The 17,099-nt window shown below is 36.9% G+C and overlaps 1 protein-coding gene across 3 annotated transcripts in view; it reads left to right on the top strand.

Moving 5' to 3' along the window:
- The window catches only part of TCF12 (transcription factor 12), a 174,469-nt gene that overhangs the window by 57,201 nt on the left and 100,169 nt on the right, over window positions 1-17,099 (top strand). For all 3 annotated transcript variants that reach the window (XM_050903711.1, XM_050903710.1, XM_050903709.1), the window contains exon 6: window positions 5,616-5,718. In XM_050903711.1, the coding sequence (XP_050759668.1) occupies window positions 5,616-5,718 (103 nt within the window). The remainder of the gene's footprint in view (window positions 1-5,615; window positions 5,719-17,099) is intronic.

Genomic DNA, 17,099 nt, shown 5'->3' with positions numbered 1-17,099 from the left:
GTCTTGCTTTCTCTCCCCACTTCCCCCACCCCCCTTGTGTTTTTTCCCTCTTGTTTGTCTTTAGAACTCTCAGATTAGTTTGGAGAGGCAGATAATCCAAAATAAAGTGGATTTCAGCAGTAAATTCACTGTCATTCATTTACACATTAGTCATTTAGATTACTGTTGCCTCATTCATGTGATCATAGCCAAATTTAGCTTGGAAGGGACCTCAGTATTCCTGAGTTTTAAACAATTAATATTTGTTAGTTAAGGTCAGCCAAACTATAAAACTCAAGGAATCGGAAGTAGCATTCATTAAATTTAATCTTTTGGTCTGTAACCATGTCAAACTGTCAACCATTCATTTTAGTGTCTTAAGTTTAAAGGTGATAGTTGAGCTACATTCTAAGTTGCTGAAATGCAAATACCCACTTACTGATCTGGTAGCTTGGTTGTGAGCCACAACTGGGTCTGATTTTGGTCTATTCCCAGGAACTTGTGTAGGAGAGGGCTTGGGGATAAGGGAGGAGAAACAAAGAAAAAAAGCCTGTTTTCTCTGGTTTAGTGGACTTGAGCAAATAAAATGCTGTGGAGTAGTTAACCGTAAGGAAGAAGTTATTCCATGAAGTCAATAAATGCATGGGAAAATTGTGTGCGATATACTTACAGTGTCGTGTTCACTTTTCAAATTTTACCCTGAAGTGGAAGTAGGATGTCGTGCTTATTTAAAAACAAAACCAAAAACCCCACAACTTGAGTTAGGGTTAGGAGTACAGGTTTTGCTTATGCATGGACAAATCCTGGTGTGATTTCAGAAAATAATTACTAAGGGGCAATAGTTTTATGTTTTTGAAGTGGAAGCAAAAGGGAGAGGATGAATCCTACAGAAGTCCTGGAACCAGTGCAATGAAAAGGGGTAGGAACAGTGAGCCGAGGAGGCTTTTTGGCTTGTTCTTAGGCGAGTTCTGTGACTGACTTAAACCAAAATGTCAGAACTTTAACGGTCATTGAAAGACTTTGAGTTTTAGGAGGTTAATTACAATTTTATTTTGTAAAATGGAGCATAGACTCATTGTGTTCAGGCCTTCCCTTATGGTTTGGTAGGATAAATAAGCCTAGTAAGGAGTGTGTTTTCTCTGGTTTTTTTCCATTTCCTCTTCTGGAATAACACATTCTGCAAGATAATTTTCAGGTGTCCTGTATACAATTATTTATGATTTTGTAAATAGTCTCAGATTTTTAATTGGTTTGCCTGTGTTAGCGTACCTGTGCCTGGAAAATCCTCCTGATGCAGATAAAGCCTAAATCACTTGGACGCTTGGGGCATCTTACCCAGAAGAGGTGGGAATGAAAACTGTTGCAACTGTTGATTTTTTTTAATTGATGGATTTAATTTATTGGAATGATTAGAGAACATCACTCTAATACAATGAAATACCTGAAAAATGAATAAAATGTTAGAGTATTCAATGTTGCGAGTGCCTTTGCTACTCAGTTAATTGCAGTGCTAATTAGTAGTAGTCTTTCAGCTGTATTTCATGACAGGTATTATTAGTAGACAATACTTGTTGCTTTTATTTGTAGATGTATCTGACTGTCTTTCTGATCACAGATATGCAGTGAAACTGAAATCCAGGGAGAGGCCTGTTGCAAAATGCATGATGACAACAGTACAAAATGCTGTAAGGGAACAGTTAGCCCTCATTAGACTTTATTGGGGCTATAGCAATACAGAAGAAAAAGGTTTGTCTTCCTTTGGGAAGGTTAAAGCTTGCTTTTGTAGTAGCTGTGTAAGAGGTTGGAACAAACAAGATGGTTTTGAGTTTACAGCTATGGCATCTAATCATATTCAAAACCAGTTTTCTTTCTGTACACAGAAAAAGGCCCTCAGCTGTCTGCTGTCCCTTCAGAATAGGGTGCTCAGAACAGAAAATAAATTTGTCCAGTGACTCCTATTTTGCAGACTTTTTGCCAGTGATTTGCTAAATACTCAAACTGTGCGCTCTGTTGCATGCTAATCCATTGGTACATTTGCTGGGGAGCAAAGGTGGCAGAAATGGGGATGTGTACTCAGCATGGAGTGTCTCCTTCCAGCCTTTCTATGTCAAACTTGCCTCGCAGGTAACAGTAGCTAGTAATCCTCCAAAGGGCTTTGGAAGTCCCCCTGTGGTCCAAAGAATGACATCACCAGCCTGTTCAGGAGAGGAAGGTCGGAGTATATATCATCGAATAGTTCTTCCCAAGAGGGAGAATAGCTGTTGGCATAACTAATTAGCTCCTGTTTCTGCTTGCAGCCTGTATCCATCTAGCTATGATCAAGTGAGTCCCCTTTCAGAGAGTAGTCTTCAAAATTGCTGTGGACTGCAGTTTCCTTCCTTTCCTAGAAAGAAGGAATGAAATTTGGTAGTATATATTATTAAGTCTTCTTTAAAACATAGATTTGAAAAGGGGCTCTGATAGAAATTTTTATATATATCCTGCCCCCTTCTGTTGCTTTTGCCCTGAGGGATGAGTTCAGATGCCAGCTGATGGTGTTTTCTCTTTGTTACTCGGTCACACAGGTGGGATGTACCTTTTAATAAACCACTATCCTTTATTGGTGTTGCAGACAGACTTTTTAAGGCTCTCAACTGCATTCTTCTTTAAGCAGTAAACATATGTTGTAAATTTGCACTATCATATTTGTTAAATACATTTTTTTTTTTAAAGCCTTGATTGTATGACTAGAAGCTTCCAGTAGCTTTTCAGAAGCTATTGGAAGCTTCTTAAGTTTTCATCTATGATTTATTACAGCTCTTCCCAGTAGAACTTTATGCTGTTTATTATGTAAGTTAACAATACAGATGTAAAAGCAAGGAATGGTATCAGGAATGCAATTTTATTTGAAGTACGGCTTAAATGTGAAGAATGCTCTGAAATAACTCTGTGTAATTTAAATCATCGTCCTTAGAGCTCTTCTGATTTTGCTTAATTTGCTTTTGTGAAGTGCAAAAGAAGTTTTGTTAAATCAAAACTGCATGCGTTTGTGGTTATTTTGTATTCATTTAGTGTGGGTGAGTTATATGTGGGAATCAGCCCAGGGTTTCTAATCCCCAAAAAAACTCTGCTGCTTGAGCTGATAATCCATAACTCATTACTAAGACTCTGAATAACTAGTGTCAAGGATGGTGGCCAAGTTAAGACCTCTTTACATAGGTCCACTGTAGATGAAGGCTGAGAGAGGTTACACTTTGCACAAGTGTAAATTCTGTAATGCATGACAAAGAATGAAATGCCTGACAATTAATTTTAGTTAGGAATTGAACTAAAGTACAGAAAAAACAATTCTATTTGGAGTGCTTGCATATGCATTAGTACATTTTCCCCCTGTGTAGTAAATGTTCTGTTTTCTGTGTCTTCAGTGTTGTGAAGGACTTCTTGGAGCATTTTTCAGGTAGATAAAGTAGATGATTTGTCTAGTGTAGAAATATAACTTTGATGCTATGGTAATTGGATGCAAGTGCATTCTGGGAAACTGAGAGGGTATATGAAAAGAACACGATGTAAAGTATTATTTGAAGGAATTCTGACAGTAGAAGGGAGAACATTCCTTTCTGTGTAAACTACCCACCCAGTTCTCCAATTAGTCTATTTTGGGGGGGAATATGCAATATTAACTTGGGGAGGAGCATTATTAATCCTGTGCATTAGGTAGACTGTGTTGCATGATGTGTAACAGTGTATGAAATGAGTCTTAGTCTTGTTATATTTTCAGCAGTTTTATTATTTACTTTGTAAATAAAGATCTCTTGAAGATTTCAGTTTCTGGGGCTTATCTAGGCACCACTTTCTGAATGTCTGAGATATAGATTCTCTTTTATCGCTGATAATGTCCTTCCTACTTCTTTCTTTTAAAAATGAAATATAGTTGAAGTATTGTCTTAGGGAAAAAGGTTTTAAAAAAACACAATAACGAGTACAAACAGAGAGCCAAATAGGAAGCTATGTACTTGGGAGCTTTTTTGTTATTGTTGTTGTTCTCTATTTGCAGATTTTTGTTTCTTTATTCAGCAGATTTAATTTCTTTTTTGTTTCATTTCAGCATAAAAATAAACCACATGTGGTGACCTTAGCTAGGAGCCACTCCATTTCCTCGGCAGCTGCTGCTACACGCTGCTTGTCTGACAGACGGGGCTAGGTCATGGTTACCAGAGGACACCCTTGTGGTCATAACCAAGTTGTAAATGTCACTAAGATTGTTTCTGAATGCCTATCACATGCATATCGCCAATTCTGAAGTAGATAAAGTCAGCCAAAGATTCATTTGGGAGTTGGGACTCCCAGAAGATTACTTTTAAAGCCGAATAGCAGCAAGAGTTGTGACACGCATCCATAAGCAGTGGTAGTGATTTGACAGTTGTTTAGCCCTCAGTTACTAGCCCTTTGGTAGAACTGACAGCACGCCTGCAAAGATAGTGAGGCCTGTTTCAGCCCCATTAATGTTGTCTTGAATGTGAGCCTGCGGACTGAAAAAATGATAAATGTTCAGTGACTGATGATTTTATAGTCCCAGGGCACTTGGGATGGTTTCTGGTAGCTGTGAACAATTTCCCCCCCTCCCTTAATTAGGCCTGAGCTTTAGGTTTCTCTCTACCAGGCTTAGAGAAGTAAGTGGGAATTGTAAGATAAGGTTTACAAAATGTTTTTCAAAACTTTGGCTACAAAGGAGGTGCGATTTTGAGTGCCAGGTCTGTCATATTGTGGTATAGCATAAGTGATTCAGTGCACGTCTGATCAGTGTGAATGGCAAATACTATATTTATACCTTTGTATGGAAAAGCAGAAAACATTCGGAAATGTACAAAAGAGAATTTTAAGTAAATTGATTAATTAAATAATATGTGCATCCTAGGGCTTCTGTGTTTTCTGTCTCTATACCTTTGGTGCAAGCTTTCAATAAGCTAGTGTTTCCTGACTGCATAAGGGTCACTCCAAGCCTGCTAAGTTGGCTATACTAATGCTAGAAAAGTGCAAAACAGTATTTCAGTTTGAGTGCTTGTTTGCAAATCGGGTGACAAAGTTGTTTTTTTAATCGCTATTTGGAAGTAGACCTTTTGTCAGTGAGCTATGCTGTTTAGTAATGTGATAGTGTCAAAATGCCTATTAATCTGTAACGTTAATAGCAGGCTGCAAGGGGAAATGGAATTTCTTCTCCTCATTTGCACTAACATTTTTTCCTAATGTCAGTGACTCGTCCTGACCTTTTTACTGTGTTGTTTTATTAATGCAAACAGAAACCTTAGGGGGGAAAAAAAAAAAGAATCAGTTGTGAGTTCTTCAGACTAATTTTACTCTCTCAGTGGTTAGCAACTTAACACTAAGAGAATTCAAATATCAAAATATCTCCATATTATTCAATTTTTAGAAATACTGTCCATGGGGACACAGCTTATTAAGAAATTATGTGGTTTCTTTTTGATGGGGGAGAAAGTAAAATGTGGGCAGGGAGTAATTTCTGTGAGAGAGACCCGAAAGCCAACTTTTGTGATTAATGACCAATTGTGACTGCACATTTAATTAGGAAAGTGTCATTACACTCAATTAGCAGGGCTGCCAAATAATCTGTTTAATACTCTGGTCTTTTTTTTCTCTAGGGTTTTGCAGACAGTCCTCATTACAGTGATCACTTGAATGACAGTCGATTAGGGCCCCATGAAGGATTGTCCCCGACACCTTTCATGAACTCAAATCTGATGGGTAAGTAGGTAATTCTTTACGAGTATCCCCTCAAAGCCTCTTTGGTCAGAAGGAGGCATTTTTCATTCCCTTGTCTAGGCCTGACATGTCAAGCATCTGGAAGTTGCTCTGTTTCTCATAGCAACGCTGACTTTCCTATTGAAATCTTTTTATGTTGGGCAAATTCCTCATAAAGGCCATTGTCCAGGACTTTTCAGAAGAAGGAACCACCTAGATTTTACTTAAGTTGATCTAGAAAGCTGAAATATTTCTATTTGATTTTTACATTTTTCTTGTAAATTCTAAATTATTTTAAAGCTGCATTTTCCTTAACTTTTGCTGAGAAGACATCTATAGCAATTATAAATTTGTGCATTTAAAATAATTATTTTTCTAACACTATCGATTCCTGAACTACCTACCAGTTTACTTTAGGCTTTTCTTCAGTTAATAATTTGAGGGCTTGCCTCTTATTTTTAATTTTCTAATGTCTTTGATATCTGTTGTATTAGAAATGTCACTTCTAAGAAACAGGTGCAAACTTCTGTTTTGCTAGGCAAATGTTGTTACTGCCTGGGACTGTGGGTGTGCAACATTTTCTGCTTTTGAAACTGGAAAAACAAGCAAGCAAAATGTGTATTATATTGTGGGCTTAGGTATTGAAAGCTTTTTCTTCATTGCCTGCACTTTTGTGTTAGCTGAAACGTATTAATGTATTGATGGCATTGTTTGAAACTCTTCTCCCTATTCCAGTTTGGAGCATAAAAATGTTGATTTCAAAATATTTATTGTTTGGCAATACATGGTCTTGGGACAAATTTTTTTTTTCTTGTCTCTTAAACTTAGGGATGACTCTGTTTGTTTTGAATTTGTGCATTTGACATTGTTTCACTTATATATTCTGCTTCTTGTAGACATGACCTATTTTGTGATCTCAGTATTGTCCTTTTAAGACATAGCCGTGGTAATCTAAGTGGATTACCTAAATCCAAATCCTGGTGGTCTGCAATTTCTTGTGGAAATCTTTCTACTTTGCTCGGTCTTTGTTTACTACTTTAATTTTCTCTGAAATAGAGGCAGACAAAGCACAGCTATTGCTGAAAACAGAATTTCATTTAAACCTTCATACATGAACCTGAAAATATGTAACTTTAAGATGACTGTCTCTGGAGTCTTTGTTTAGAGAGAGTGCGTGTCAATTGGTCAATGATACTTATATCTGAAGACAGTAAAGCTAAAACGTAGTTTCCCTTAGTTATTTTGATAAAGCAGAGTAGAGCTTCCCCCCAATACTGTTTCAAATACGTTGTCTTTTTTTAAATACAGGAGACTAAAAAGACAAGTTACTTCAATTGCTTCTCCAGTATTTTGATCAGTAGCATGTATGGAATGGCTCTAGGCTTTGTAGCTGATACTGATTTTATAGCAAAGTTTGATTTTTTTATTTTTTTTTTTAAATTTGTGTTACCAAAGGCAAACTATTTGCTCATGCTTTTATTTTGAGCCATCCAATTTCTAAACAATATATGCCTTTAAATATATAAAGAAAGTAATTGGTGCAACTATATCTTCTTAGTTTTTTAGTTTTAATGAAGAGATGACTAGGTGATTCCATTAGACATAATAGAATTACGTCATTAATACAGATTTGAGAAGAAGCCTCCATTGAGATTGTTTTGTGGAGGGAATTAATGAATTGCAAGATGTGTGTGTGTCAGTCACCCAAAGCAGCTGTGAACTGAAATAGTTTTGTAATGCTTTATGGCTAACAGTTCTTAGGGATTTTATTTTGTTGGAGGAGTACTTCTTCATTTCATTCTATATGCAACAAAGAATTATAGAAAGCTTTCAGTATATATCTCTATGAAATGTACACCTCAAAACTCTAAAAGTATGCTTTTAAAAGTATTACACTTGTGGTTTTTGGCTTGTTATAAGAAAATTATATTCATTTTACTTATGTTACAGTATAGGATGCAGCTTTGTATATCATACTTTCACATCATGAATTTTTGCAGCGTATCTTAAGTTGATGCTGAAAGTTTGGAGAGAGGAATGATAAAAGCTACATAAAAACATTGAGTAGTAGTTTTCTATGTAGTACCACTATCTGTGTTTATGGTTTTTTGTCTATTATTGAAAAGAAAAATGAGATTTCTTCTTAATTTTTTTAGACAAAAAAAATGTTACAGAGTTTGTTAATATCAAATTGTAGACATGTTTCCATAAACAGAATGAAAACATCCATTTTATTAGTTACTGTAGATGATATTTAATGCATTGATTGATTATTCTGTGATCTTCAGAGGTTAAAAGGAGATGGAGGCTAAGAACATGAACTTGATGAGCTTATAGGAAATATCTCACTAGGCTAATAGGAGTGATGGAGCGTCTGGGGTTCCATGCTGAAGATCTAAGAAACACATCCCTTCCCAACATTTTATCATGGCTGGAATATGTCTCTGAAATAGTTAAAAACTATTAAAAAAAAAAAAGGCAACAACATATTTCACCATTGCTGTCAACACTTAAGAGCACCATTAAAAGAAAGAATTGTGTGTCAAGGGGATGTTGTTATTTTGTGTATTATGTTCAGCTGTAAGCATATTTGCCTGAAGAGATAGCGGATTATAAAGTGCCACTGTCTTTCATGATGGAGCTCTCAAACATTTTAATGATCTTGTACGTTGCAAAAGAGAGAAATTTTGTCTAACAAGAGTTGATAATGATTCAATAATGAACAATTTGCCACAGAAAGATGCATTTCCATATTCATTTAGATATTTTCTTGAAGTGTTTTGCAGAGGAAGTAAAGCTATTATGTTGGATTGGTTAGTGTTCTTCACTAATGAATTCCAGAATTATCCTGTTGATTTGTTAGTATAAAAAAAGAAGGACCGTTGCTTGTATTTTAAGTAAAACCACTGAATCCTCTTGGCACCAGCATAGTCTGTTGGTATCCATAGAGATATGTAGAAAATCAGGCTAAGATATATCGGTGGTATTGTAGCTGCATTTAGACTTGATAATCTTTGCTTATTCAACACTTTCTGTTTTAATTACATTCTAGAAAACTATTCACAAGGATACGAGATTCTTTTCTCTGTAATTAATGCTGCCTTTTAGTACTCTGCACTTGCAAGGAGAGGTCAGTTTTTGCTAGGACCCTTCAAGCTTGTGGTATTGTATCTTCTGTTGTACTGTTCTCTGGACTTTATTCTACTGAGCTTTTCTACTTCTACTTACCAAGAAGAAAGCAAGCAGATCATTCTTGAATATAGCTTAAAGGGGTTTTTGTTGGTCCGTCTTGAAAATTTGTGGGTGACTTCATTTCTTTCGTGCATCTGTCTGTCCACCAGAGGTAGAAAGGATAAAGGCAAAACGTTTGTGCTCCTTGTTCATCATCTGTGTACTACACAGTTCCACAAGCTTGTACATGATAAAAAGTAATTAAAAAAATTAGTCAATAGTGAGTGAAAAGATGATGGTTGAATATAAGCTTGCCACGTTGAAACCGGTCCCTTGAAGTAGAAGGAGAGATCATTCTTCCAAGTTTTCTTTCAAGTATACTTCCTTGTTTTCTCATTATTTCTTTAACTAGTTGCTTTACAGTTTAATTGGGTTAAATTTGAGAGCTCTGGGTGTTCCTGAGCTAGCCACAGGGTTTGAAGACCTGTCAACCAAGATAACTGGAAACTGTCATAATCGGAAACTCTGAATGTGTGGGAATGGAGGATTTTAGATCATTTGCATCTTCCCGACCTCAGCTACTCACTGACTCTACTAGACTAGCTGCAGGGTTGTATTTACTAGTTTATTTCATATCATCTGTTGGTGTTGTAACACTCACCTCTGTTAGTATCCTACTGAGGTGATGACTGTGCTCCTCTTCCTAACAAACTAACTTCTGCTTCATGCTAGGTATGGCCATGATATTTTCTTATGGCTAGCATTAAGAGTATGGAGGACCTGACAATGCAGGGAAGTCAAGACACATATCAGTCAGTATTTCTGAGGGAGTGAGTAGAAGCTTGTTAGAGTAATTACAGCTATAAATGATTCAGATTGTTAATCAAAATATAGTTTGTTGTACTCTAACTCTTTCTTACTGTGAATATAAAGGGTAAGCCTGATTCTTGTCCTGATTGAAATAAATAGGTGAAAGAACCAAACATAGTACTCTCTAATGGAAGCAGAGTAATACATTTTGGGTTTTTTGCAGTGTGGCTTCCTTTAGTGTTGGTTGTACTTAATGCGCTTGAATCACTCGGGTGGTTTGTCATTAGGCTTGACAAAACAGAGTTTGCAAGTAAATTAGATATATATACCCCATTTATTTTACCCTCTGTTAGTGTTTAACTGTCTTGTGCCAGTGTAGCAGGTGGTTAATAGGTACGTGCTGGGCAGAAACTGCCGTATGGAGCAAAGGGTGGCAGGAGCGGAGAGGTGCTTGATGGGTTACAGCCAAACTCCGTGAATTTTCAAAGGTAGTCTTTCGAGTTACTAGGAAACTATAGACTCATTTTGTGGATTAATCATATAAATGAGTGATCAATATCTGGATTGGGATGCCTTCTGATTTTAGAGTTAGTGTTCACTTAATTGACTTGATTGCCTGATTGTGTAGATTTGTAAGAATGGCTGTGCTTCTGCCAGTGCGTCTTTCACACTAGTGACATTACTATGTCTAGTTTTTATTGTAAAAATCTATTGTTTGACTTGTAAGTTAAGCACTCCAGTTGGCTTGGATAGAGTGGTAAGTATTTTTAAAGGTGAACATTAGGGGCATTTTTTGAAGCAACGTGGTAAATAGCTGAAGCCTCTGTAAGCTTTCCAGTATTGATACTGTTCTTGAACAGGTGATGTTTAAACCTTGATTTGGGAAAGGTTATTCTCAGTAAAAGGGAGAGGCTTTTGAACTTTAAAATACAATTAAAAGAAGGCATGCATCTGAATTCTTTCTTGGTTAAGAATCTGACTAATCTTCAGGAAAACTGCTAGTTTTCATCCTCAGTAGCCCTTCAATAAAAGAATTTTGGAATCAAAGAGATAGAGCTTATTATCAAATGACTTTATGATGGTGAAGGCAATAGTAGGAAGCAAGCAAGGGTAAATAGTTACTAAAATGGCAAATGTTAAGAACGATGCCATTAGTTTTTGCTAGGAATCTTGTTTTAATTACCTTTTAGGAAGGGAGAGGGCAGAGGTAGTGAGTTGGCAGACTTTGTATTTGTCCAAAATAATAGTTAGATTTCCTTCAATTGGCTTCTATAGTCATTACTAATTTAACACGTGGAATAAAATAGACGTCGCCAGACACATGAGTAATGGCAAGATTGATCTGAAATAATTTGTACACAGTTACTGTGTATAATACATTGGTATTAACTTGGAGAACGGTGGGGACAGAATATTTTGTATCCTTCAGAGAATTCATCAGGAAGAAGAGGAAAATGTTAAGAAAATGACAAAATAGGGGCACAACAAAGATTACGACAAGTGCTTCAGTTCATCTCATTTTACAGGAGTAGGGCAGAAAGTTAAAAGAAAATTGTAAAAGGATAGCTAATAAGCTTCACAGTGCATAATTTTCTGTCACATATTACTGTAGGCTAAGAGTTCAGAAAAACTTTTCTTAGTAAAAAAAGACGCAAGTATAAGATCATCCGCAGTTACAATACTTAGGGGTACTGGTCTCCTCCTCTAAGACATGGGTCCACCACAAGCCGTAGATTGTAAACTTCCCATGCTGGAAAAGCTCCTTGAAATTCACTTTACAGTAACTGGCATCATGCAGTTTCACAGCATTATGTTTACATTTTATCAAATCACTTATTGTTTTGATTATTAAAGCTAAAAATATCAAGATGCTGACTCATCTATATGTAATATATCATGGCTACTTTTCCCGAAGTAAGTGTTGCCATTGCTTCACCCTAGTAAAGCTTCACGTTTTGTTGCTTCAGATAGACTTATGTTTTTTTAAAAATTAGTTTTTCCCAAATCATTGCATATAATGAATCTGGCAAATGGAAGATTTACATTTAAATTTCCTTCTAAGAATGTTTGTTTTCCTTTTGGGGCATGTCACTGTGCTTGATTGCTTGATTGACACTGTTTTGATATGATATCATAGATTGGCTAAAAGCCTAATGTGAATTTTGTAGTATTTTGGTTTTTATAATGAAAATTTTAAACCCAGAGTAATGTTTTAAGTTAAATTTCAATGATTTCTTCCTCTCTTCCAGATAATCATACATATAATTTGCTTCATATATGAATATATAAAATCTCCATAAATAAGTTGAGGTCTTCCCCCCCCCCGATTTTAAATGCTAGCAATCCTTTTGTTCTGGGGTGTTTCTTCATGTGGCTATATCCCGGCTCTGGCGTGGCATGTTGGGCAGAGGCAGGCTCTCATCAGTCGTACCTGTAAAACCTTGCACCTGACATGCTGGTTACTGCCGGCGCAGAGCCGCTGATCTGCAGGCTGAAGCTTTCTAGAGTTGTGATGTTTTGTATCTGTTGGTACAGTTTCAGATTTATCTTTTTTTTTTCCCCCCAGGTATTACATTAAATAAATTCCACTCACACCAAAGAATTGCTCTCATCTGCTCTTCATTTTCCTTTTGTGAAAGCTAATGGGTTTCTGGGAAATTAAATTACACAGTCATTTAGTGACAGTGCTCAGTGCAGGGCATTTTTACCCTTGGGTTTTTGCTCACAAGAGCGTGTGTTAAGCTTAGTTTCCCCTTCTGTTTACAGTACTGTTTCAATCAAATAGCTTTCTTAACATTTCTTTAAATACAGTAATACCTCAAGGCTTTCTACAAATGTAGCAGAGGGCTCGCATCCTTTGCAGTGTTGTGCTGTAGCAGGTGTCCGCTCATGCTCTCTCCCCCTTGAGACTTTCATCTTCTTCCTAGTTCGCAGCTGTGGCAGAGGGGCCCTAACAACCCTCCTCAGGTGGTGCTCAGGTGTGGGTCTGCCAGGTAGGTGCGTGGTCGCAGCTGCCTGCCAGCCTGCTCCCTTGCCTCCCCTCGCTGCCGCTGCTGGCAGGAGGCCTCGTGCCCGGCCAGCTCCCTGCCTTCGGCAGCTCCCAGCGCAGGAAGGTGAAGAGCGGGGTAAGCAAGTGCACAGCAGTCGGCTTTCCCCCCTCCCTGTTGGTGATCCGCTCGCTATGTCAGTATGCCAGAGTGTTGAGGCAGTTTATCCTTAACGTGTAGTATTGTGCAAGTTTAGATTTTTGTAATCTCCAAATCAGTGTTGGAGTTGTTTTCAGACTTGGTCTGCAGTGCTGTGGTTCAAGGAAGAAAAAAAAAGAAAGGTTTTCTTTCTGGCAAGTAAGAAAGTGAAGACATCTGTCCATGAAAATCCGTCAAACTATATGATTTAACGGTGTACTAGAAAGAACTGCTGATACCTTTTCACTGGGTGCTACTAGTGCCATAGGTACCTTCACAGGACTCGTAGGACTCTGCAAATCCACAGCATGTCCCACAAGCAGAACTTGCAGTTCTGGTGGCCCGCAGGCAGTAGTGTTGCTTGCACTGTGTGCTAACGGGAGAAGAAGTGGGATCTAGTGTTAGTCATGTTGGAGGAAGATGAAATGTTGCCTTCTTCAAAAAGGTTTCACAGTTAAACCCAGAATTTTTGTCATACGAAGTACTTCTGAATTGCCAGTCTGGGAATTTAAACATGGAAGTCGGTGGCTTTATAAATTTTGAAATATTTTAGTTCTGATAAAATTCGTTCTGCAAAGCTTGGTTTTTAGTTAATGCAGTCTGATACATTTGAGTGTTGATTTATTCACAGTGTACTCTGCCTCTGAAAAGGGGAATAAATAGTAATCTGATGAAATTTTTAAGTCTTGCATTTCCTCTTTGTTATAACATGTCAGTTTAGCTGCTGTAGGGTATGTTTATCTGTTACAAGGCTCATCAGTGCATGAAATGCTGAAAGGGCATATTTCTCTCCTGTGGTTCCTGCCATCCCTGGGCACTTGTAGATGTGTTCCAGTGGATGGGATCAGCTGGGTGAAGCTGTAGGATTTTAAATTTCAGTCTGTCTGAAGGCGCCAAGCTCCTTTCCAGGGAGAAGGGAGGAGGGGATGATTCTTTCCCATACTGGTGATGTAACTTCCCCATGAGGCAGTTGCTTAGGGATCTACATAATAACTCTTATCCTGTTCAAATAGGAGACTGTAGAAAGCTCACTGGTGATTAAAAGATAATTTTGTAATTTTTCATGGCTTGTCTTTGTTTTGCAATAAAGATGTTTGCTTATCGCCAGGTGCATAAAAATAATTTACTTAATCTCTATTTCATTCCATTAATTTTTTTTTCATTCTTGTGTGCATGTAGCTGTAGCCTGTCAGTTGCTAGCAGTCCAGTTTTTAATAAATGTAGCAGCCTGTATCCAGTGATTAAATTCTGAACTGATCAACTAAAATGGTGTAACTAGGCTGCTCGTGCCAAAACAAGTGGCTTTTGTGATTTCGGGCATTATAGTATTTGCATTAATATGATTTGAAGTTGTTAAATAGTTTTCTTTAGAGACTGGGTTTTACTAAGTCAAATGTTTGTTGCTGCTGGAAACCTGACTGTTTAGATACACAGACACCTCCGAGGGGAAAGCAAAACAGATGAAATTGAATGAGTGAACATATAAAAGACGTAATTTTATTTTTTTAGGTGCATGAAGGTGTTGGACCTCTAATACTATTGTTTTTGTGAGTTGCCTGAGTGGCCACTGCATTTTCCCTAGAGTTGTAAGCTGCTGTAGGTATGCAATGCTTCAGCTATATAGTAGATTAATGGAACAAGTATCATCAAAAGAAAACAAATTTTTTTAATTTGATTTTGAAAATAATGTCTGGATGCTTTCACTTCTGTCCAATATTGCACCAAAGTTTTGTTTCTGAAACATGGGTGAAAGATTTTCACGTAACAGAAATGTGCAGAAGACCAGAGAAACTGCAACTCATTCTGTTAAGTAATGGTAATATCTTTCTTTATTTGTGAGGCTTTCTTGGTTGCTGTCTTTTTACGCTTTTCTAAGGCTAACCGCACTGTGGCTTTCAGATGAGTGTTCAGCTTCTGTCACTCTAACGCATATATGTATATTGGGAAGTCAGCTGAAAATTCTGCAGAGTTATTTCTTAGACATCCAGATGGAGGGTCACTTTGAGAAATAGAAACCTTGTTATCCTTATGCGTGGAAGCTTCACCAGGATGGCATTTGGTGGAGGGGGAGTGCTGTTTGGTTGGGGTTTTTTTTTTTGGAAGATGCTCACAGGGGTCCCCCAACTGAAGATGAAATAGGAGAGCGAGTTGATACATCATTTTATGTGATGTTGTGTTATATACAGGATTAAAGAAACTGACAGTATTTGGGATTACTGCTACTGATTCCTTTAAAGAAAGCAGTAGCCTTAAGTTCAGTGATGAAGTAAAAAAGGTTCATTGAAGATGGGAATGGGGAAGAAACACAGCAATTACTATTGAAATAAGTTGAAATTGATTTTACAGTTTTTCCAAAAACTGCTGAGGTCTGGCCATGAGCCTTAAAGGTAGTTGGAAACCAAGCGCGCTAAAATATGTAATGTGTAAATGTAAAATGTGTAAATTCTAATTGGGATTGTACAGACTGTGTGCAAAACCAGTACTATCATCACAATAACTGTAAGAAAATTTTAGTTTACTTCCCAGTGTAATAGGGACCTCTAAAATAAGCCTGGCACTTTAGGCACAAATGCAATACAAATAAGGCATCTTGCAATTTCTTCCTCTTATACTATGGGACATAGAAAGCGCAAGTCTTGAGAGTAATGTGTGACTTGTTAACAGTCTTATAAGTTTGAAGGTTGATCACTGAGGTCTGCATTCAATACCTATGTGCATGACTATCATAAATAAATTCGTATCATGTTTAAAACATGTTCTGCAGATATAGGAAAGAGTGTACTTGTACACTCTTTATCAGGGTACTGCAGTTTTAAGTACATTTTCTGCATCATAGCAGCAAAGTGAAGTTTGGCTTACTATTTTGCTGTGATAAGTAACACTTCTGTTTGACTGGATTAATTTCTTTCCTATGACATCATTTATTTGTTTCACATATTGCTAGTCCATTACAAGCTGTCACCTCAGATTTAATTTATTTATATATTTATTCAGAGTCTTGAGGTACTTTCCAACTTAAACTACAGGCTGATTGACCTGCTTGAATATTTACAAAAATTAATTCCTTACAGAACAATATTTCTTAAATATGCCTTACCTATCTTAAAAGCCACATTGCCTTATGAAATATTGTAGAGAATCTTCTGATCATGTCACCCTAACTTCAGAGGAGTTTGCAGAAGCTCATATGTGTGTTATACTATAGAAAGCATTTAGTACACCTTAATATTCTACCTATGAGTCAAAAAATGAGAAAATTTTTTTTGCGTATTTATTAAGTTCTTTTTTCTTTAATTTTAGAGGAGATTTTGTTTCCATCTAGATATGTTGCATTATTATACAGCTTCAAGTTAGAAAGATACTGAAATTGGTACAGATATGCAGGGTCAGAAACTGAGCTCTTGCTTATTTTCCAGGATACAATTCTGTCTTACTTTGTACTTAGAGAAATGTCATCCTTTCACCTGATGTGAATTAAATCTTTCTTCTCAATGGTAGGTAGGGTGATATTTTTTCAGCAGTGCTATGTTCTGTGGCGAAAGATCTGCTAATATATTTTACCATCACAGAAACAATTTTTCTTTACATCTTCTGGGATTGATATTTTTAAGCTTAAGATAAATGTCACTAGCATTACTAGTGTTTAAAATATTACTTTATAAATAACAAAGCTGAGAAAGCCACATGCCATTTTTTCCAGGTGTCTGAATCTATCACTTTTCTGGGTACTTTGGGTTGAGCTATGAGAGCACAATCTGAAGTCACTTGTTCATGCAATGCTCAGTTTACCTTGCACCGCTACGTTGTTCTTGCCCAGCATACTGGGGGCTTGGGGGTTATTTTGTTTTGTTTGATTACTGAGAGTGGTGGGAGGAGGAGTGATGATTGGCTTGTCTTTCTGGTGCTTGGCTGCATTTCCTTTAATTTTTCTGTTCACTGCTTTTATTCATCAGTGACAATTTATAAACAGTACATGTTTTACAATGGTTTCAGCCTTGAGTGCCAAACAACTGTATGATTTTGTTCCTTTGTTTGAAAGCTATCTGGCACTAGGCCCTGTGCACAATTGCAATGAATATATTTGTCCAGTACATGTGTATATTCTTTATTTCGTTTATACTTTTGTTATTACATTAGAAATGTATCTTCCTAGAAATGTGGTTCAAAAGGTACATGGTAAAAAAAACCCAACAACTTTGTAAAGCTGTTAAACGAATT

Source organism: Gymnogyps californianus, chromosome 11, assembly GCF_018139145.2.
Source record: "Gymnogyps californianus isolate 813 chromosome 11, ASM1813914v2, whole genome shotgun sequence".
Taxonomy (NCBI): domain Eukaryota; kingdom Metazoa; phylum Chordata; class Aves; order Accipitriformes; family Cathartidae; genus Gymnogyps; species Gymnogyps californianus.
Note: the sequence above shows the minus strand (reverse complement) of the source record. Positions and strands in the feature narration are given on the sequence as shown.